We start from the raw sequence: 20,443 nt of genomic DNA on the forward strand, positions 1-20,443 counted from the left end.
AGACTACATATGCCAAATAAGAACCACTCTTGCAGTTAGTTTTTTAAAAACATATATAGACACAAAAACTCTGTTAGGTTTTCTGGTAAACAAAATGCATGTTAAGGCCACAGTATAATACAGCTGACTTTGAAAATAAGCCCAGTGAAATAACTGCTTCTACCACTATGTAATTATATTTACCAATCCCTAATTATTCTAATTATTAACAGTGTTCTGTGCACCTTTGCTTTTTAGTCATGCTGGTCACATGACCATGGAGATGTCTTTGGACAGCACTGGCTCTTTGGCTTTGAAACGGAGATGAGCACTGCCCCCTAGAGTTGGGAACAACTAGCACACATGTGCAACGGGAACCTTTACCTTTAAATTATCCATTACTTTTCAGCTAATGAAAAATGGAGAAAGGGCCAGGGAAGAGAGATGTTTCTAGACAATGCTTTAACCCTGTGATCTTAAAAAAAAATCTTAAAGGAACATAAGGAAACCATTTATTATATTTAGAAATATAATTAATTTGTATAATGTTTAAAAGGTGTTTTAATGGGAAAAATAGATCTACAGATGTCATTTCAGTAACTTCATATATTTTTCATAATTTTACATTATTTGGTAGTGTTATAAAAATATAGTCTCACCTCAAAGCAATTAATTTAGCTACATTTAATGTTTTGCAATAGATGGTATAACATTTAATAATAAAATTAAGAATTCGAGTATTAACTTTACCTGAGATTCATTAGGAAGGAAGTTAATATTAATTTCTTTGCATCTTCTGATAGCTTTTGAACAAGATGACTTCATTTTATTGAAAAGTTTGTCATCACAAACTAAAATGGGAAATATATATATATATTACATGTTTTCAGTTTTTTTACAAGAAGTAAAATGCCTCATTCTATCAGTTAAAAATACTGGTATATCTTGCATTTTTCCATAGCTACTTTGAGTTTATGCAAAATATTCCATACACAGTTGCAAACTACAGATAGTTCTTGTCTTACAATAAATTGCTTAATGAGTGAAGTTATGATGGACTCGAAAGAAGTTATTTACAACCTATCATTGAAGATATAACTGCCATACCACCACTGAAAATACGTGATTGTATTTTGGATACTTGGCAACCAGCATTTATGACCAGTTACAGTGTACTATGGTCACATTTTTATGTTTTGCAACATTCTTTGCCATTTTCTTGCAAAAAACATTTAACCTGAATTTTGACTTATGACAACACATCAATTGCTTAATGACTATGGTAATACGCTTAACAAATTGCCTTAAAAACAGTTGTAAAATCAAGTCCGGTTACATAGTGTCTCAACTTATGACTGCAGTGACTACAATATTCCAGACTCTATTGTGGTCCTAAGTGAAGGATTATCTGTAGTTTAAATACAAAAACAAACAAAATTGCAGACTAAAATATTTAATGAATTATTTTCATACTGGAATATTATGGTTTCTCAGGCAATTTCATATCTTAATCATAGCAGAATGTCTTTTCATTAGTGAATTTATCAAAATAGTAGATATGTGCAGAAAATGAAAGCAAATTCTTCTTGCTATGACTATTGTTCCAAGCTAACATGATAACCCTTATGATTCATGCTTAGATTTCCCAAATAAAATAATTTCTTCCGTGTTACATGAAACTCCATATAACCTAGTACCACCCTGACAGTCTACAAACAGTTAAATGCTCCTTGTAAATTAAAATGGCATTTCTCATCTACACCAACAGCTATAAATTAAGATCAATTATTTTTTCAATCTTAAATACTTACAGTCAGTGAAGTAGACATAGGCTGCTTTGTACTTGCTGGATGATTTACTTGCAAAATCATTTATAAGTCCATCTACAGACTAATCATGAAGAAAAATATTATTTTTGTTTGCTTGTTCTTAGAACAAATGTTTTAAAACATTTAATAAATTATATACTTCTAACCCAATTTTTCTATTAGTTAGTTAGCTAATTGAGAAACTATTAAAATAAGTCAAATATAAATACTCAGGTTATATTCCTTATGCGAGGGATTTCAAAGTCAGGATGAAGATATTCTGGCAAACAAATAAGCGCATATGTAACCTTATTATTCATTTATATAGTTTATTTGTATGGAAAAACCAGCATATATTTAATGTTTTGCAATGGATGATATCACATTTAAATGGAAAACCAGTATACATAAAAGGGGGAAAGACAATACATTTACAACTAGCACTTGCACAAACAAGTAGTGATAACATTGTAGGCTAAAATCCTGTATTAACACAACTCGATGTAAATTAACCATAGGACTACATTTGGATACTGTTAATAACTCTAGTTAATTAAAAATTGAGAAAAGAATGCTTCTAGAATTTTCTTCTAGTTCATGCCATACAAAGCGAAAGAAGTATGTAAACAGTATCCTGCCCACCTAATAGTTTGTAAGCATACAAATATGAGTAGATAAACAGTATTACTTCAATGAGAAGGTTAACAATGTTCACTGCACCCCAGCCTATAGTCATGCTGGTCACAAGACCACAGAAATATCTTTGGACAAGCTGACTCAGCTAAGAAACAGAGATGAGCATCACCCCCTAGAGCAGGGGCCTGTGGCCAGGGTACATCATGCTCACTCCCATTTTAGTGAAGATGAAAAAAGTCATGATATGTCATGTGACAATGCAATTTTGACACCCCTGACCTAGAGTCACAATGACTGGACAGGGGAAAGCTTTACCTTTAACAGCTCTTTGAAGCATTCTACAATTATACGACCGCAATTCACATTGTTTTTTTTGCCAGAAACTGGTGTTTACTTCTAGCTTCCAGCAAAAAATGCCCACTGCAGAAAATGGATTCGCTTAAACGACCATGGAGTTTGCTCAACTACCACGATGGTTCATTTTATGATCTTTGGGGGAAAAAGTCATAAAATCAAGTTGGTCACATGATGACTTAACAACCAACATGATTTATAACCATAATTCCTGAACTTATTACTTTTGTAAATTGAGGGCTATACTATGTATTGAATTATGTTTTAACATTGGCAAGGGATGGAATCACTGATCCTTCACATGTTATTAAGGGGAGTTTCAATTAGCAGAGACAAGGATGAGAGTTGTTGGAAGGCATAGCTGAAAGGCATCTTGAGGGATAATTAAATCTAGCATTATAAGTAGGATTTAGTATGGGACTGAAAGCAGACATTATTCACAACTAGAACATCAACAGATATTTTAAAAATGACCCTACATTCTATCAGTCGTCTTTTTAATTGTAGGTCCTCTACTTTATGCTTTGCAACCGATACACGATGAAAATTAAGAAAACTGCGTACCTGCTACAAGGTTAAGGATGTAGAGTCTATGACTCTACAAACAAATAAATAATGTACATAGGGGATGCAAAAAGAAATATTCTCTAATAATCTATGTTTACCAACTGCTGAATCTAAACATATTGAATAGCCTTGAATAGACCTTAAACTGGAACTTAAACTATCAGTCAGCAAGTACATAAATATGTAACCATAATGTAAAGCTATGATCCCTACATAAAGGAGAAACAGACTTATATGGCAAAGCACTCATAACATTAGGCATGCTTTTATAAACTTGTCCATTCAACCTAGACATCCTCCAGTTACTGCTAAGAATTCCCTTCCATAGGAAGTATATGGGACTTGACACAAGTGATATACTGTATCTTGGAAATGGCTAACATGCTTGACCAGAATTATGTTTAGCACCCTCTTTCCTTGCATTACAAAAAAAAAAAAAATCAATTAACTGCTCACAAATTTCTTGCGTGTGTGTGTGGGGGGGGTTTCCTGGCTTGCCTTAAAACAGAATAAAAAAAGAATTATTTTTCTGGAAACTAACCTTTGTTGTAGGCGTAATAAGATAAATGGCTTTCAGGTGAGGGACTGGCTCACGGTTTTTGTAAACATTCTCCACGGCTGTAAAATAAGATATTAATTATAAGAGTTATCCAAAATACATTTGCATGCTAAATTAAAATACTAACATATGTAATAGACTAATGAAGAAGATGAACTAGGGAAAAGTTGCTAAAAAAATTTAAAAAAAATGAGAATTGGGACTGGATGCTGGATCAGATTGGTGAAACTTCTCTGGAGGAAGGAAAAATAGTTCATGTGACTCCAGATAGTAACTCCTGGTGAATAGACTACAGGGACTGTTATTTTGCATCTGGTTAGTTAGTTAGTTAGTTAGTTAGTTAGTTAGTTAGTTAGTTATTTATTTATTTATTTATTTATTTATTTATTTGATTTTTATGCTGCCCTTCTCCTTAGACTCAGGGTGGCTTACAACATGTTAGCAATAGCACTTTTTAACAGAGCCAGCATACTGCCCCCACAATCCGGGTCCTCATTTTACCCACTTCGGAAGGATGGAAGGCTGAGTCAACCTTGAACCGGTGATGAGATTTGAACCACTGACCTACAGATCTACAGTCAGCTTCAGTGGCCTGCAGTACAGCACTCTACCTGCTGCGCCACCCGGCTATGAGTTGAGTGGCTAGGAGTTAAGGATTCCATTAATCCCATACTGCAATGCACACTTCTAAGCAGCGGTGGGCTATGAGCCGGAACGCTAAATTGCGCTCGCTGCCACAGCTCATAAGTTCTTGCGGGATCAGCGCAATTTTGGTGCTGCACCTGTGGAGGAAGAAAAATCACACACAGAGCCGCAGGTACACCCATGTTTCACCATGCACGGAAGCAAAGAAACCTCGCCGAAACACGGGCGCACCTGCAGCTCCGTGTGCGATTTCATTCTTATTGCATGAAAAAAGTAGCCTATTCAAATTTTCAAAGATTTTTAGTCTTAAAAAAGATGAACCACAAACAAATTCCAAGACTCTTATTGAAGGGGTTAAAATTAAGATTCTTAAAAATTCAGGGAAGAAATAAAATATTAAATTAGCTATATCTGGTTTCTCTTACTATATTTTTGCAGATAAAGGATAAAAGTTTTGGACTTTTGCTTTTAAGAGATGATTTATGTACAGTGAACCCTCGAGTTTCGCGTCCTCAAGGATCGCGAAAGGGCTATTTCGCTAGTTTTCAACCCGGAAGTAAACTCCACCATCTGCGCATGCGTGCCCTTCCACGCATGCGTAGATGGTGGAGTTTCCCCGCCGGGCAGAGGCTTCCCTGGGTCTTCCCCCTCTTGCCCCGGTAAGACCCCAGCGGCGGTGGGCTGGAGCGCGAGCTTGGGGCAGCCTAGCTCCGCTTCCCAGCTGGGAAGCGGAGCCGGCAACAGCGTGGGCGGGCGGGGCGGCGCGCACGAGCTTGGGGCAGCCTAGCTCCGCTTCCCAGCTGGGAAGCGGAGCCGGCAACAGCGTGGGCGGGCGGGCGGCGCACGCGAGCTTGGGGCAGCCTAGCTTCTCTTCCCAGCTGGGAAGCGGAGCCGGCAACAGCGTGGGCGGGCGGGCGGCGCGCGCGAGCTTGGGGCAGCCTAGCTCTGCTTCCCAGCTGGGAAGCGGAGCCGGCAACAGCGTGGGCGGGCGGGCGGCGCGCGCGAGCTTGTGGCAGCCTAGCTTCTCTTCCCAGCTGGGAAGCGGCCCCAGCAACGCGCGCGCGCTTGGGGAAACCCCAGATCCCAGCCCCAGCAACGCGCGCGCGCTTGGGGAAACCCCAGATCCGCTCCCCAGCTGGGGAGCGGCCCCAGCAACGCGCGCGCGCTTGGGGAAACCCCAGATCCGCTCCCCAGCTGGGAAGCGGCCCCAGCAACTCGCGCGCGCTTGGGGAAACCCCAGATCCGCTCCCCAGCTGGGGAGCGGCCCCAGCAACGCGCGCGCGCTCCCCAGCAACGCGCTGCGGGCGGCGGTGGAAGTAAAAACACCATCTGCACATGCGCAGATGGTGTTTTTACTTCCGCACCGCTACTTCGCGAAAAATCGATCATCGCTTGGGGTCCTGGAACGGAACCCTCGCGATGATCGAGGGTTCACTGTAATGAAAAAAAGCTTATGTTGCATTTAAAACAATTAGTATTGTTTTACTTGTTGGTATAAAGGGAGACTTTCTTTTTGTTTTTCCTTTCTTTTTGTTCTTTTTTCTTATTTAATACAGTGGTACCTCTATCTACCAACGGCTCTACTTAAGAACTTTTCTAAATAAGAACTGGATGTTCAAGATTTTTTGGCCTTTTCTCAAGAACCATTTTCCACTTACAAACCCGAGCCTCCGAAACTGTAACCGGAAAGGGCAGGAAGAAGCCTCCGCGGGGCCTCTCTAGGAATCTCCTGGGAGGAAACAGGGCCTCCACCCTCCCTGTGGTTTCCTCAATCGCACACATTATTTGCTTTTATATTGATTCCTATGGGAAAAATTGCTTCTTCTTACAAACTTTTCTACTTAAGAACCTGGTCACAGAACGAATTAAGTTGGTAAGTAGAGATACCACTATACTTGTTTCGTTTCTTTTGTATTTTTATTAGCTTTTACTCTTTCAATATGTAATTCTAAATATAATTATTTAAAATAAATCAATACAGTTTTCAATTTGCAACTGTATTAACTGGCAAAAACTATGCCACAATGAATAATTCTGCTTAGCAGACTTACCAGTTATCCCTTCCGCGAGTAGATCTGTCATTTTACCACATGATGACAGCAGCTTAGTAGTAAAGTCATCTAGAAGAATTATCTTCATAAATAAAAGTAAAAATCAAATCAGTAGTTCATACAACTGGATACCATGTTAGACTGCAAATTACATTTTGGTACTATACTGTCAGTCCTTCGGGGTTGAGTGGAGTTGAACAACAAAGTCATGAATATTTTTAAAAAAGTATTAAAAATACTTTTTATTACAGGATTACAATGTCAGAATGCCAAATCAGTTATCTGACCGTTGCCTTGGCTATGGCTCTTTCTCATATTCCTCAAGGATATTATCACCTCTCATCCCATCTACTACCGAATTAATATTAGAATGAGTTTACACTAAAGTAAATTTCAAGTACTAAATCTTTCATTCATGTAGAGACAAAATGTACCCCCAAGCTTTTAATTTCTCAAGTGTATATAATACAAGTACATAATCTACAGTTTAAACAACTGCTTGATAGCAAGGTAGGCAACATATAAATTTAATAATGCTAGCTGGATTCATACATTATGCTAAACCATAATATGGATTTAATGTATAGTACAATCCAGACAAAAAAACTTTATTCAACAAATCATGGATAAATCTTTGCTTTAACATAATGTGCAAATAAAACCAATGTGTATGCAACAGTAGGATTACATTAAAGTAACACTATAAAAATATAACTTTGTGTCTCATAAGAACAAGTTAAAGAATGTATTTGCTTCAGAGATCCTCCAATTCAGATTCTATTACTAAGAAAAAGTACAAGTAAAAGTAGATTCAAAACAATTGTAGATCTCCCAACTGTGATTTCACAACTATGGCATTCGGTCAGAATACTCAGTCCTACGCCAAGTTAATTCATTTTTATGTTTATTATTTACAATAATAAAACCAATTTTAGATGCTTGGATCCATGCATGTGTAAGATTAGGTCATTTATCAAAAATCCTGGTCCAATTTTTTTAAAAAAATAAAAGCAAATGCCATGATTGGGTCCAAAAATAAATCTATTGTTACCATGAAAGGAATAAAATTAAATCTGTGTATTCCTTGTAGTGAACAAAAAAAACCCAAATCCTGGATTGACTGAATTTGGCTTACCCTGCTACCCAGCTATTTGTTTAAGTAAAAATGAGCTGTCCTGTTTCAAAAGAGTATACCTCTTAAAGTTACACCACTTTGTTTAATTAAAATGTTTTAATTTACAAAAAAAAAAAAATACACTGAGTGATTGCCACACAATAAATTGAATCACGTTGTATTTGTTTGGCATTCGTACCTGTAATAACTACAGGATTTTTGTTTACTTCACGTTTTATAAAAGAATTGACACTCTTCCAAATTAAACATCTAGACTTCCCTTCAGAGATCTATATAGATGTACCTCACTCCGATAATTCAACAGCTGTCCCAAATCTAGATACAGTGTATTTGAATAATCTATTCACGTTTAATTTTGCTTTGAATTACAGATAGCCTTTGATATACAACCGCGATTGGGCATAGAATCTTGGTCTTTGAGCAAAGCAGGGGGAACAATTCTAAGAATGATGGCATTTGCTAGTATTTTCACAAGATCGGTCCCTCTCAAATGTTGGCTTTGGGTAGCATGCTGACCTCTAGCACACCAAGAAAGGAAGGCTAACATTAATGCTGGCCTTCGTTAGTGTTTTCCCCTTTAGAGGGGAAGGGAAAAAGTAAACAAATGCCAGCATGCTACCAAAAGGCAACATTTGAAAGGCTCAGAACATTGGTCTTCCCTAGGATGCAGAGTTTTCACCAGTTCTGAGGGATGTTCTTTCAGCACACAGGAAGATTTCAACCTCTCTGCAAGAGGAAGGAAGAGGAAATCCCTCAGCACACTGGGAGGTGTTGTGGTTAGCTCTGCCCCAGCTCCTGCCCCAAGGACTGTGGGTGTGAGGGAGACATCCACATGCTGCAGGCCTGTTTTGCCCCCCCCTCCCCCGGTGGAATCTGATGATGAAGGCTCCTCTGACCAAGAAGACATGAGTGACAGGGAGGAGGAGAGTGTGGCAGACAGCTCAGAAGGAGATCAATTATCTAGCTCCTCCTTGGATTCAGAACAAGAGTTAATGATACAGCCACGCATGCGGAGAGTGATGAATAGGCAACGACAACTGAGAGATTATTATCAACGAAAATGAGGCCACCTGTGGTTGGGTGGGGCCGTGGTCATTAGTGAGGCTGCTATAAAGAGCAGCCTGTGGGTTTGGCCATTGGGGAGGATTATCTGATCATTGTGTTTCGTGACTGCTTTACTGACTTTGACTTTTTGTGTGCTGATTTTTCCCCGCTTTGAAACTAAACCAGAGCAAAGTGTGTTTCACTTTGTGAAAGAAGAAGGACTGTGAATTGCCTCACAGCTGCAAGCTAAGTATCACAGGACTGATAAGGGACTTGTATAAATTACCAGTTTGTTTGGAGACCAGTGCTCTTTGCTGTATCAAAAGAGGGCTTAGTTTAAGTGAATTTTCATTATAAAGAACATTGTTTTGAATTTTCAAACATGTGTGTGTCTGAAATTTGTACCTGTGAATTTTTGGGAGGATTCTACCAGAGAGCCCAACAGAAAAGGAGGAATGGATCTCAGATCCAGTGTCACTCTTCCCTCAACCTTCTCTACCCATTTCCCAATTGATTTTCTGGGGATAGCAGGAGAGAATATTGCAAATGGTAATTACATAACCACAGGCATTCAATAACTGGTTGTAAAAGCAAATTGTGTGTGTGTGTGTGGCATGATATGACAGGTGGAAGTGCTTTACAAGCTGAAAAGCATCTGTTCCAAAGCTGTTGTGACTGGAGTCATTAAATGACTGGTCAAAGTCAAAGATTACTTGTGCAGAGAAACATTAGATAAGTATTTGACACAAATATCTAGTCTCTTACATTCCAAAATGCAGATTTCTGTGACTAACTACATCGTTCTCACTTAACATTGGTAATGGGGACTGGCAACTCTGTCATTAAGATGCAGTTGTAAAGTATGACTTCATGCAACTAATAACAACTTAGGATAGTAGTTGCATCATTCCCAATTGCCATTGTTGGGTAAATCCTGAATAGTCACAGTGTCCCCCAGTCATGTGGTTGCCATTTGTAACTTTCTGCTGGTTTCCCTATTGACTTAGTTTGCCAGAAAACAGCAGAAAAAGTGACAATAATCATATGATGCAAGGACATTAGAAACGGCCATAAGTATAAGGACCTGCCATAAGTTCTTATTATTCAGCACCATTGTAACTTTGAATGCTGTTAACAAGTGGTTCTTCAATAAGAACTACCTATAATACTAGCCAGTTGATTTATTCATTTATTGCAGCATTTATAGGAACGCCCAACTCAAACAAAGATGAGCAAAGCATAATCAGTCAATACATATTTTATTGAAATGGCAATCAGAAATGAAATCTTCCTCAACTGGAATTCAATTCATCCTGATCTCAGGAGATGGGTCTTAACTATCTGTTAAGGACTAAAGTCCTGTAGAGTTAAGTCCAGTTGCATATTGAGATAAATACTATGCTGTCAGGAATCATTTCCAGTTTTTCCTTATACACTAGAACAGTGTTTCCCAACCTTTTTAGAGTTGCGGCACATTTTTCATATTTTCAAAATCCTGGGGAACATTTGGGGGGGGGGGGGGGGCTAAAAAAAGTTTGGACAAAAAAAATATCTCTTCCTCCCTTTCACTCTATTTCTCTCTCCCTCCCTCTTTCTCTCTCTTCCTTCCTTTCTCTCTCCATCCCTCTTTCTTTCTCTCTTCCTTCCTTCCTCTCTTTCTGTCTCCTCCTTCCGCTCTCATCTCTCTTTCCTTCCTCTCCCTCCCTTTCTCTCTTTCCTTTCTCCCCCTTTCTGTCTATCCTTTCTATCTCTCACCCCTTCTCCCTCTTTCATTCCCTTTCTCTCCCTCCCTTTCTCTCTCATTCCTTTCTCTCCCTCTTTCCTTTCTATCTCTCTTTCTTTTTCTCCCTCCTTCATATCTTCTTTCTCTCCCCCCTTCCTCCCTCTTTCCTTTCTCCCCCTCCCTTTCTCTTCCTTTTTCTCTATCCTTTCTACTTCTTACTCTTTCTTTCTCTCCCTCCTTCCTTCAATTTTCTCTCCCTCCCTTTCTCTCTCTTTCCTTTCTCTCCCTCCCTTGTTCTCCCCTGGGGCTGCCTGTGCCTGCCCTGCACCACCCAACACGGACGGACAGCCCCCGGTCGTTGGTTCATCGCCCCCCCCCCACACGGAGGGAGATCAGGCTGGCGAGGGTGGTAGATCTGCGTCCCCAGCCACTGGAGGGAGATCGGACTGGTGGGGGCGGCGAATCCACCTCCCCAGCCGGGTGGAGGGAGATCGGGCTGGCGAGGGCGGTGGATCCGTGTCCCCAGCCGCGCGGAGGGAAATCGGGCAGGCGAGCGGGTGGCCGCGGCTCCCTGCGCACCCCTGGAAAAGGGTGCGCGGGGGGGCATTTTGGGGTGCGCTGACGCAGACGTGCGCAGCCTACAGGGAACGGTGCCCGGGGCCGCTGCAGCCGGCAGCCTCCTGTTTCCGCTGCCATTGCCCTCCCGCCAGGCCCCAAAGGACACTTGCCGCCGACGCCAGGGAAGCTCCAGCTGGGCGGGGAGCTGCCGGTGCCTCCAACCTCCCGGTTCCTGCTCGATGCCGCGGTTTCTGGCACTCTCCTGCTGGGCCCCAAAGAAGGAAGGCGGGAAAAAGGCGCGAAGAATGAAGCTCTCCTTCTTCCTGCCTTCCTTCTTTGGGGCCCAGCAGGAGAGCACCAGAAACCGCGGCATTGGGCAGGAGCCGGGAGGTCGGAGGCACCGGCAGCGCCCCGCCCAGCTGGAGCTTCCCTAGCTTCGCGGCACACCTGGCTGTGTCTCGCGGCACACTAGTGTGCCGCGGCACACCGGTTGGGAAACGCTGCACTAGAAAACAGAATAGCACAGCTTCAGCCCAACTATGCACTATTCAAGGACTTTTCCGTTGGCTGATCAAACATCTTCAAACAGTCCTCTTGCGAATTGGAACAGATGAAATCACTGCTCCTCCTTTCTGGACCCTGACACACTGATAAAATAAGAAGGCGACTGTCCTTTAAGCACCCTGACATGCCAGAAGATACTCGATGATATTTTCACAGGATTGCCAGATAACTCCTGATCCCATCATGCCAATGTGCAACAATTCTCAACTGTCAAGACAGTTCTGTGTTGTTCTACCAGGACAGTTCATCTACTCTGTCCATCAGGTGTCACAGGAACAAATCACATCCATGCTGCTATGAAGGAGAGGGTCTTCTCTAATGTCACTCTAACAGATGTATCTCCAAACAGCTGAGTAGCAGCCCCTGCCAAAAGCTATTCTACAATTTCAACTATACCACTATTCTATCGTTACAGACAACCTCAGTGTTGCTGTTCCCACTACTGCTCCCTCCAGTTCCAGACCCAGGTCCAACAGGAGTTCCAGAAAGCTATCCCAAGTAGAGTAATTCCTATAGACCTTGATGGAGATGCCATAATAAGTGGTCAATAATGCAGATGATTAGCAGTTAAACACATAGGACTTCCTCCAAAGAACTATGGATACATTATATTCCTACAAAAGCTTCCAATTACCATTAACTTTTTCCATTACACATTGAGATATACTTGAATACATGATTTTTAAAATATACTATATAAGTCATAGATAAATCAGTTCAATATTTTTTCTTACCTTCCATTCTTCTTCTTTTCTACAGTCATCAAACACTGAGGCTTTTAGTTCTAAAAGAAAAATTATTATTACTATGGTTAAAATGAAATAATGGAGAAGAAAGAATTAAACTAGAAATGATCTACATTACAAATAATAATCCCATGCAATGTCATATGTAACATTAAAGAGTTAAGCTAGTCAGCATTGCACAATGTGTTGTAGTACAGTAGTACTAAGTACTGTAAAAACAATAATTCTTAGTAGGTTGGCACCTTATCCTAATAATCTATTTTAAATCCAATTTATTTTAACATAGATATAGTAGGAAAACATGGCTTTCACATCTTCTGCACAGCATCTTGTAGAATTTGAATAATGAACCTATATAACAGCTCTATAACTTGAGGTCTACTGGACTAAGTGAATCTGAAACAGTCCCTATCTTGACTTACAAAGAACTAAACTTTAATTTGTATACTCATCCAATGACCTTTACTGCTAGTATGTCATGCAAATGAAGTCACTAGATTCAAAACAAAAACAGGTATATTTCCTGCAGATTCATTTATATAATTACTACTGAGTCTAAGTCAAGTTTTAACCTTCTTTATCTCTTTTCACTAGAAAACAAAACAATGGTATAATTCTATAAAGCCAGTTATATTTTCCTGAATGACAGGAAAATCCTAAAATCATTTAGTTGATCTCATAAAATTGACCTTCACACGATCTTATAAATACAAAAATCATGGAATAAATAAAATGAATATAAACATGCCCATTTATAAATAGGACAAAGACATGTCTTTAAAATCATGAATATATGCATTATATGTCAAACATCCTTAAATTTGATAGAGTAATAATTAAAAACATGCCTAAACAAACTTGGTAGATGTTATAAGACAACTCATAGCTTATTACTTTAGATCACAAATATAGTTCATGCAACAACATATCAAAGAATCAGTTCCTTTGGTTTTTAATATTATTTACAGGATACCTGCAGCCAGAACATTAGGTTATGATTATTGGAAAACAACAACCAAGTACCAAACATACCAGCATATGCTTTTATCAGCCTGATGGGTTTTGTTAATTTCCCATTTTTACATACTATGTTATATTTATGTATTTAAATGCATCATATGGAAACTGTAATTATCATAAAGCGCTTTTTATTCTTGCAATTGCAGCTTTCCTGTAATAATTTCCAAATTAAAGTTCTATGCTAGGATTTGTTTGTTTTTTACTGGGATTTTGAAAGAATTTGAATGGGTTCCATGAAGTTAAGGGGAAATAAATGTTTTACCCTCTTGCAGTTTTTTCCCCTCTAGCTCTTTCCTTAGTCACTAAGGGAAAGGGTGACACTCAGCCACTCAGCACACACACCCTTGAGTGGCGATTCCAAAGATGTTTGTAACAGGTTCTCTGATATAAAAAAAGGCTTGAAACCCATGCTCTATACCAGGGGTCCTCAAATCTTTTGAACAGAGGGCCACTTCATGGTCCTCAGACTGTTGGGGCCAGATTGGCTAGGTGGGCGTAGGCCAGCTACCATGTGACTGGGTGGGTGTGGCTTGGTGTCCATGTGATTTATCAGTCCATTTTGCAATTTAACAGACCATTAAATAATATACACAAATTAAACTTTGTTTTCCTTCTGGGGGTGTTTTATTTGCTTTTGTTTGACTTTTCTTTTTACTAGATCATTTAAGTCAGTGATGGCACATGTGGTGTATAGAATAGAATAGAATAGAATTTTTATTGGCCAAGTGTGATTGGACACACAAGGAATTTGTCTTGGTGCATATGCTCTCAGCGTACATAAAATAAAATATACATTTGTCAAGAATCATGTGGTACAACACTTAATGATTGTCATAAGGGTCAAATAAGCAATGAAGAAGCAATATTAATAAAAATCTTAGGATATAAGCAACAAGTTACAGTCATACAGTCAACATGGGAGGAAATGGGTGAAAGGAATGATGAGAAAAACTAGTAGAATAGAAGTGCAGATTTAGTAGAAAGTCTGACAGTGTTGAGGGAATTATTTGTTTAGTAGAGTGATGTCGTTCGGAAAAAAACTGTTCTTGTGTCTAGTTGTCTTGGTGTGCAGTGCTCTGAGCGACGTTTTGAGGGTAGGAGTTGAAAAAATTTGTGTCCAGGATGTGAGGGGTCAGTAAATATTTTCCCCGCCCTCTTTTTGACTCATGCAGTATACAGGTCCTCAATGGAAGGCAGGTTGGCAGCAATTGTTTTTCTGCAGTTCTGATTATCCTCTGAAGTCTGTGTCGGTCCTGTTGGGTATCAGCCGTCATTCGAACCATTGCCGTAGCTGAGCTACATGCACATATGCATGCCAGTCAGCTCACATGGAGGCTCTGAGAAGGGTATTTTTGGCCTCTAGAGCAGGGGTCTCCAACCTTGGTGACTTTAAGCCTGGTGGACTTCAATTCCCAGAATTTCCCAGCCAACAACGCTGGCTGGGGAACTCTGGAAGTTGAAGTCCACCAGGCTTAAAGTCACCAAGGTTGGAGACCCCTGCTCTAGAGGACCTCCAGGGGGCAGGGGAGGGCAAATTTGCCTTCCCCAGGCTCCAAAAAAGCTTCTAGAACCTGGGAAGGGAAAAAACAGGCCTACTGGGCCCTACTGGAAGTCAGGAAATGGGGCAGCAGGGGAACAGGAGGGGTCGTACACACATCCACAGGATGAGGCAACACGGGGGTGTGTGTTCATGCATGCAGGAAGCATTGAATTATAGATGTGGGCACTCCTGCGTGTGTAATGCGAGCCCGCTTTCAGGACCCACGGAAAAAAAGGTTTGCCATCACTGATTTAACTTGTTCATGAGTCTAGTGGTCCACTTCAGAAAACTCAGTTTTGCAGCAATTCTTCTTAGCCCCAAGGACGTTACAATCAGCATCTCTCATATCTCTCCTTTCCCTCCCTCCCCCCTCCTTCCCTCCCCTTCTCTCTGTCTACTAGAAGAGCAAATGGGGGTGGAGAAGAGAAACCTTGCTGAATTCCATTCCATTCCATCCTATTCCCATTCCCAATCCATCCTATTGTTACTGCCATTCTATACCATCCCATCCCATCCCATCCCTTCCTATTCTTATTCCTATTCCCATTCCATTCTTTCCTATTTCCATTCCATATTCAAAGACTTTTATCTATAATATATCAAACGAAAGAAAAGTGTGGTAGAAGAGCAAATGGGGCTGGGGAAAAGAAACCAGGATAGGGAATACTTGATGGATACATAGACGAGATTTGTATCCTGAGGTATCTTCTGCAGGATTCCATTCAATCCTGGCAGTGCCCTTGAATGCCTCGCTAAGTTCCATTCCATTCCATTCCCATTCCATGCTATTGCTATCCCATCCCATCCCTTCAATTCCTATTACCATTCCATTCTTTCCCATTTCCATTCCATTCTCATCGCAGTGGTCTCAATTAGCTTTTGGAATCTCAAGCAAGGACTCCGTACATCTGGTAGGCAGGGGTTTAGTGACACTGATCTGCTGGATGGCCAGCCCTTCCTGACTCCCTCTCCAGGGACAGACATGTCCATCCTCTTTCGGGGGCAGGCAGCTTGCTGGCTACTGCCCCAGAATGGCCAAGTGCCAAGCAGGAAGACAGGCAGCCAAGCAGCAGGGGGAAAGAAGGTGGTGGGGGCAGCTCTTGCGGCACCCAGTTCCTAGCTCGCTCACATCTCACCAGTCCCACTTCATTAATAGGAGCCCACCAGCTTGCAGGAGCCTCTTTTGGCCCAGGCTGGGAGCTGCACGGCTGCTTGCCCACTTGGAACGCTTATTGATCCCCCACCCCGAATCTAGGGATGAATGAAGATGAGCTAAGAAGCGGAGGTGGGAGCGGCATCATTTTCCCTCTCAAGGCATCTGTGCATTGTAGTTTTTCCTCCTTAGCCCCCGGAAGCACTTTCCCAGGCAAAAAGAAGATGCGTGGAGGCCCCCGTGCATTACATTTTTGCCTCCCTCGCCCCCAGAAGCATTTTCCTAGGCAAAAAGGGGAAGCATGGAGGCCCCCACAAATCACATTTTTGCCTCCTGAGCAGCCAAAAGCACTTTCCTGAGCAAAAGCTGTCTTATCTTCCAGTTCCAGCCCACAGGGTTTGCCAAGGTAAGGCCTCCACTCAGCCAAAGGATGGGCTGATGGATGGGCAGGGCAACCTTGTGACCCTATGAGAGATGGATTAATGGCTTCAGCAGGCCATATGTGGCCCATGGGCCATAGTTTGGGGACCCCTGCTCTATATGATGCTATATCCTTAATCTTTAAACAAAATCATAATTATTCTTTCAGATCTTTTCTTTCAAACTTTCCAGAGTTAACTGGAAAGCTTTACTGTCAGTGAAATTAAATGAATTTTTCAGCAGGCACTGTTTCTCCCAGCAGTGGTTATCTTTCCAAATTTACTATAAAGTTGCAACCATTTACAATTTATCCTAAGAGGAAAAGTGTTATTAGTGTTATCCACAAAACATCTGGGCTCATATATAGTAACAATGTAGAACAAAAATGCACAAAATGAATGAACAAATTGAATGGTCTGAGAGGGAGCAATAGCAATAGTCCATCCCCTTGAGAATTTTTTCAAGTTCATTTCTGAAGGTAATCATGTGCTGTTTCCTACTGAGTTATATAGGGCTGGAAATTCCTGAATTAACAATTCTTACTTCAAAATTTTTTCAGAGTAAAAGGTACATCCAAAAGAAGGTATTGCAAATTTTTAATTAAAAGCTATGTTAAAGCACCTCCAAACTTGTGATTAACTTGTGATTAACAGATAAATAATTTATTCCAGTCTAAATCAACAAAAGACCAACATTTTTTAAAGGAATCTATATCAAATTTATGTGTAACTAGGAAAGGAACAATCCTTGTAAATATGTATGCTAAGATATCTTAATATCTTTACTATTATGACACTCATTTAATAAACAATTAAATTAAGGTAAGCATGTTACCTTAACATGGCTGACAAGTCACATTTTTTTCAAAGAAAAAAAGAGGAAACATTAAATCATAACAGAAGTAAAAACAATAAGATCAGAAAAGACAATGCCACAACCATGCTGATCTGGGTGCAACATATTTTCATTACTTTTCCTCAAAACAGAATACTAAGAAATATGTACAAATCCACGAATGCATTCCACAAGGCACAATTAGATAAAGGATCCTTTCAATTAATAATCCTACAAGTACAACATCTATATTTAGTTTTAAAAGAGATGACCAAATCTGAAGCATATATATAGCACAATCTTGTACATAAAGCTTTGAAAATAAATCTAAATAAATAAGATCTGAACATTAAATAGACCATCAGGCTTCACCATTCAGTTATGCATACAGTTCAATGGCTTCGTCCATTCCAGGATAAGAACTGTCAATTGCAAATAAAAGAACCCGGTATGCATTATGTATTCCATATATGCCTGGCTCTTGATCAACCATACTTCCATGGAATAATGCAACCATTTTTGATAATGTTTTTTTAAAAATCCTAAAGATCCCACAGAATGTTTATTAAAATTAATTTATGCTCCCTGCCTTCAAGGAGCTCAGGATGCAGGAAGTGGATTGATGACATTTTTATCTAGAGCAATCACAGAACATAAACTAGGTCAATTTTCTACCACATTGTGCAGTTCACAGTGAAGTGAAATCAGAGATCTCAACAGGCTAGGAGGGGACTGCTTTCAGGTGATAGTAGCATCTTCATTTATTCATCTCCTCTGCTTCCCTAAAAGCCACATACATGCAGGAGGAGAAATTAAAATCCTGCAATGCCAGTTCTAAAATAGTGCCATCCATTTCTATCTTCTATCTGTTCTCTTTTCCATCCTAGGGCTCCATCTGATTATCATTTTTTTTCTACCACTGCAGTAGCCACCTGCCCAGAGTTGGAATTATACACACTGCACCATGCTCTCTCCATCCCTACCAAGGATCTGGATGAAATTAAAAGACCCAGGGCTTTTCACACACACACACACACACACACACACACACACACACACACACGCACGGTGCAGTATGCAATGTGTGTGTATGTGTGTGTGTCAGTTAAAGCCATTTCCACAAATGAACTCAGTATATTATTTTTTAAATAACAGGACGACCTTTTAAAATGCAAGAGCAAGCTTTAAAAATGCGAGAGGAGATACTGTATATCCCAGGGACCAGGAAGAATGCGAATAGGAGTGGCCGTGCGAGGAAAGTGTGGGAAACGGACTTTTAAAAGACCGCGACGTGCTTACAGATCTAGCAGGTGAAGTGCTTCCCGAGGCGGAAAAAATAAAATAAACAAATAAAGCCGCGGCACAGCTTCGCCTTGACCCTCGAGATGCAGCCGCATCGAGAGCTCCAGACCTCCCAAACGAAGGTGTCAACTCTCCATCCCACACACCCCCGTAACTTGTCGCTTCACGAAGAGCGATTCCGCACAACCGCACGTTTCCCCCGGGTTCCGCGCTCCTCGGCGACCGTGCCAGGGCAGAGGACGCCCGCCTTTATTAATAAGGCCATTGTGCAAACCCGCCTCCGCGGGCTTTGCTAAACGCGGGAGGGAAGGAGTCGACTCGCTCGGCTGCTGACGGAAGGGAAGTCCGAAAGAGCGGGCTTCGACACTCACTCTGCCACACCAAAGTCTTCAGCCCCCGGTCCCCGCTCGCTGCCGCTGCCGGCGCCATCTTGCCTCTGCGCTTCCGAGGGCTGTGACGGAAAAAGAGCAAAAAAAAATATCCGCACTCCCGGACAAGGGAGCCATTCAAGCCCCGCCGCGCAAGCCCCGCCCCTCGCTTCAGTTAAGCCCCGCCTCTGGCCTTGCAGGTTTGCGGCCTCCTTTCCTGCCGAATTTACTGGCGTGACGTAGAAGAAGCCGCAAGAAGAAGCCGGAATCCCCCGCCCAAGCCCTGGGGATTCAGATGGGCGGAAGCCGGCAGCTGAGCGGGCGGTGGTTTTTGCTCGCTGGTCGGTCTTTACCCGTAGGAAATGTTGGCTAATCGCTCTGTATAACCATATGAAATGTCGGCTGAACTTCAGCCGTGGTTTACCCAATAAACCCGGGTGGTCGCAATATGCTCAACGGTGAAGCGCCCACACAACGTTTGGGTTCTCAAAAATCACGGAACCCGACACCCAGCCATAGCTCAGCTAAATGTGATGTGCGAATCCAGCATAACTGGAGGGACTTTTACAAAAAAAACCCTCTCAGTCTCGGCATTCTTCTGTTTTAGGGTACCTTCAGTTCTTTCTTAACGTTCGCTTTGTTAGTTTGCAATTCAATGGCTACAAATTCCGCAAGGTGTGACCGTCGATGGCTCATTCTGTGCAGATTGTCATGTTTGGATGGCGATTTACAGTTCAGAGCTGTTGACCTCTAAATGTGAAGACTGGTGACTCGCGGTCACATTTGGATTCCCAAAATGGATGGATGGATGGATGTATCTATCTATCTATCTATCTATCTATCTATCTATCTATCTATCTATCTATCTATCTATCTATCATCTATCAGATTTCTATGCCACCCTTCTTCTGGGACTTAGGACGGCTCACAATAAAAAATACAATACATGGAGAAATCTAATATCTAAATAATTCCCTCAACACTGTCAAACTATTTACAGTACTAAGTCTGCATTACTATTACTACTACTTTTTTCTCATAGTTCCTATCACCCATCTCCTCCCACTTATGACTGTATGACTGTAACTTGTTGCTTGTAGCCTTAAGATTTTTATTAATATTGATTGTTTCTTCATTGCTTATTTGATCCCTATAACAATCATGAAGTGTTGTCAGGGCCGCCATCAGGAATTTTGGGGCCCCATACAGCCTAAGTGTCTGTCCCCCTTCCCCGCCACCATTTTAAAACTACTTTATTTTGTGACATACCTATTATGTATTAAATTTACCTTTCACAAAAAAAATTTAAACCCTGCCACTACAACAAGGTACACTTGTTTGACAGATTAATAATATGTTAATAACACAGAAAATATAATCAAGTGACATCAACATATTACATACATATAAATAAATAACCAGAACAGTGCAAATACA

At 41.0% G+C, this 20,443-nt stretch overlaps 1 protein-coding gene across 1 annotated transcript in view; it reads right to left on the bottom strand.

Moving 5' to 3' along the window:
• The window catches only part of STXBP3 (syntaxin binding protein 3), a 43,144-nt gene extending 23,919 nt beyond the window's left edge, over positions 1 to 19,225 (bottom strand). Inside the window, exons 1-6 of the mRNA XM_070746422.1 lie at positions 19,010 to 19,225; positions 12,358 to 12,407; positions 6,600 to 6,681; positions 3,886 to 3,962; positions 1,791 to 1,869; positions 730 to 830 (exon numbers count right to left, since the gene is read on the bottom strand). Coding sequence (XP_070602523.1) covers positions 730 to 830; positions 1,791 to 1,869; positions 3,886 to 3,962; positions 6,600 to 6,681; positions 12,358 to 12,407; positions 19,010 to 19,067 — 447 coding nt within the window. The 5' untranslated portion in view covers positions 19,068 to 19,225. The remainder of the gene's footprint in view (positions 1 to 729; positions 831 to 1,790; positions 1,870 to 3,885; positions 3,963 to 6,599; positions 6,682 to 12,357; positions 12,408 to 19,009) is intronic.
• Between the last annotated feature and the right edge of the window lie 1,218 nt (positions 19,226 to 20,443).

Source organism: Erythrolamprus reginae, chromosome 3 (genome assembly GCF_031021105.1).
Source record: "Erythrolamprus reginae isolate rEryReg1 chromosome 3, rEryReg1.hap1, whole genome shotgun sequence".
NCBI classification, from domain to species: Eukaryota; Metazoa; Chordata; class Lepidosauria; order Squamata; family Dipsadidae; genus Erythrolamprus; species Erythrolamprus reginae.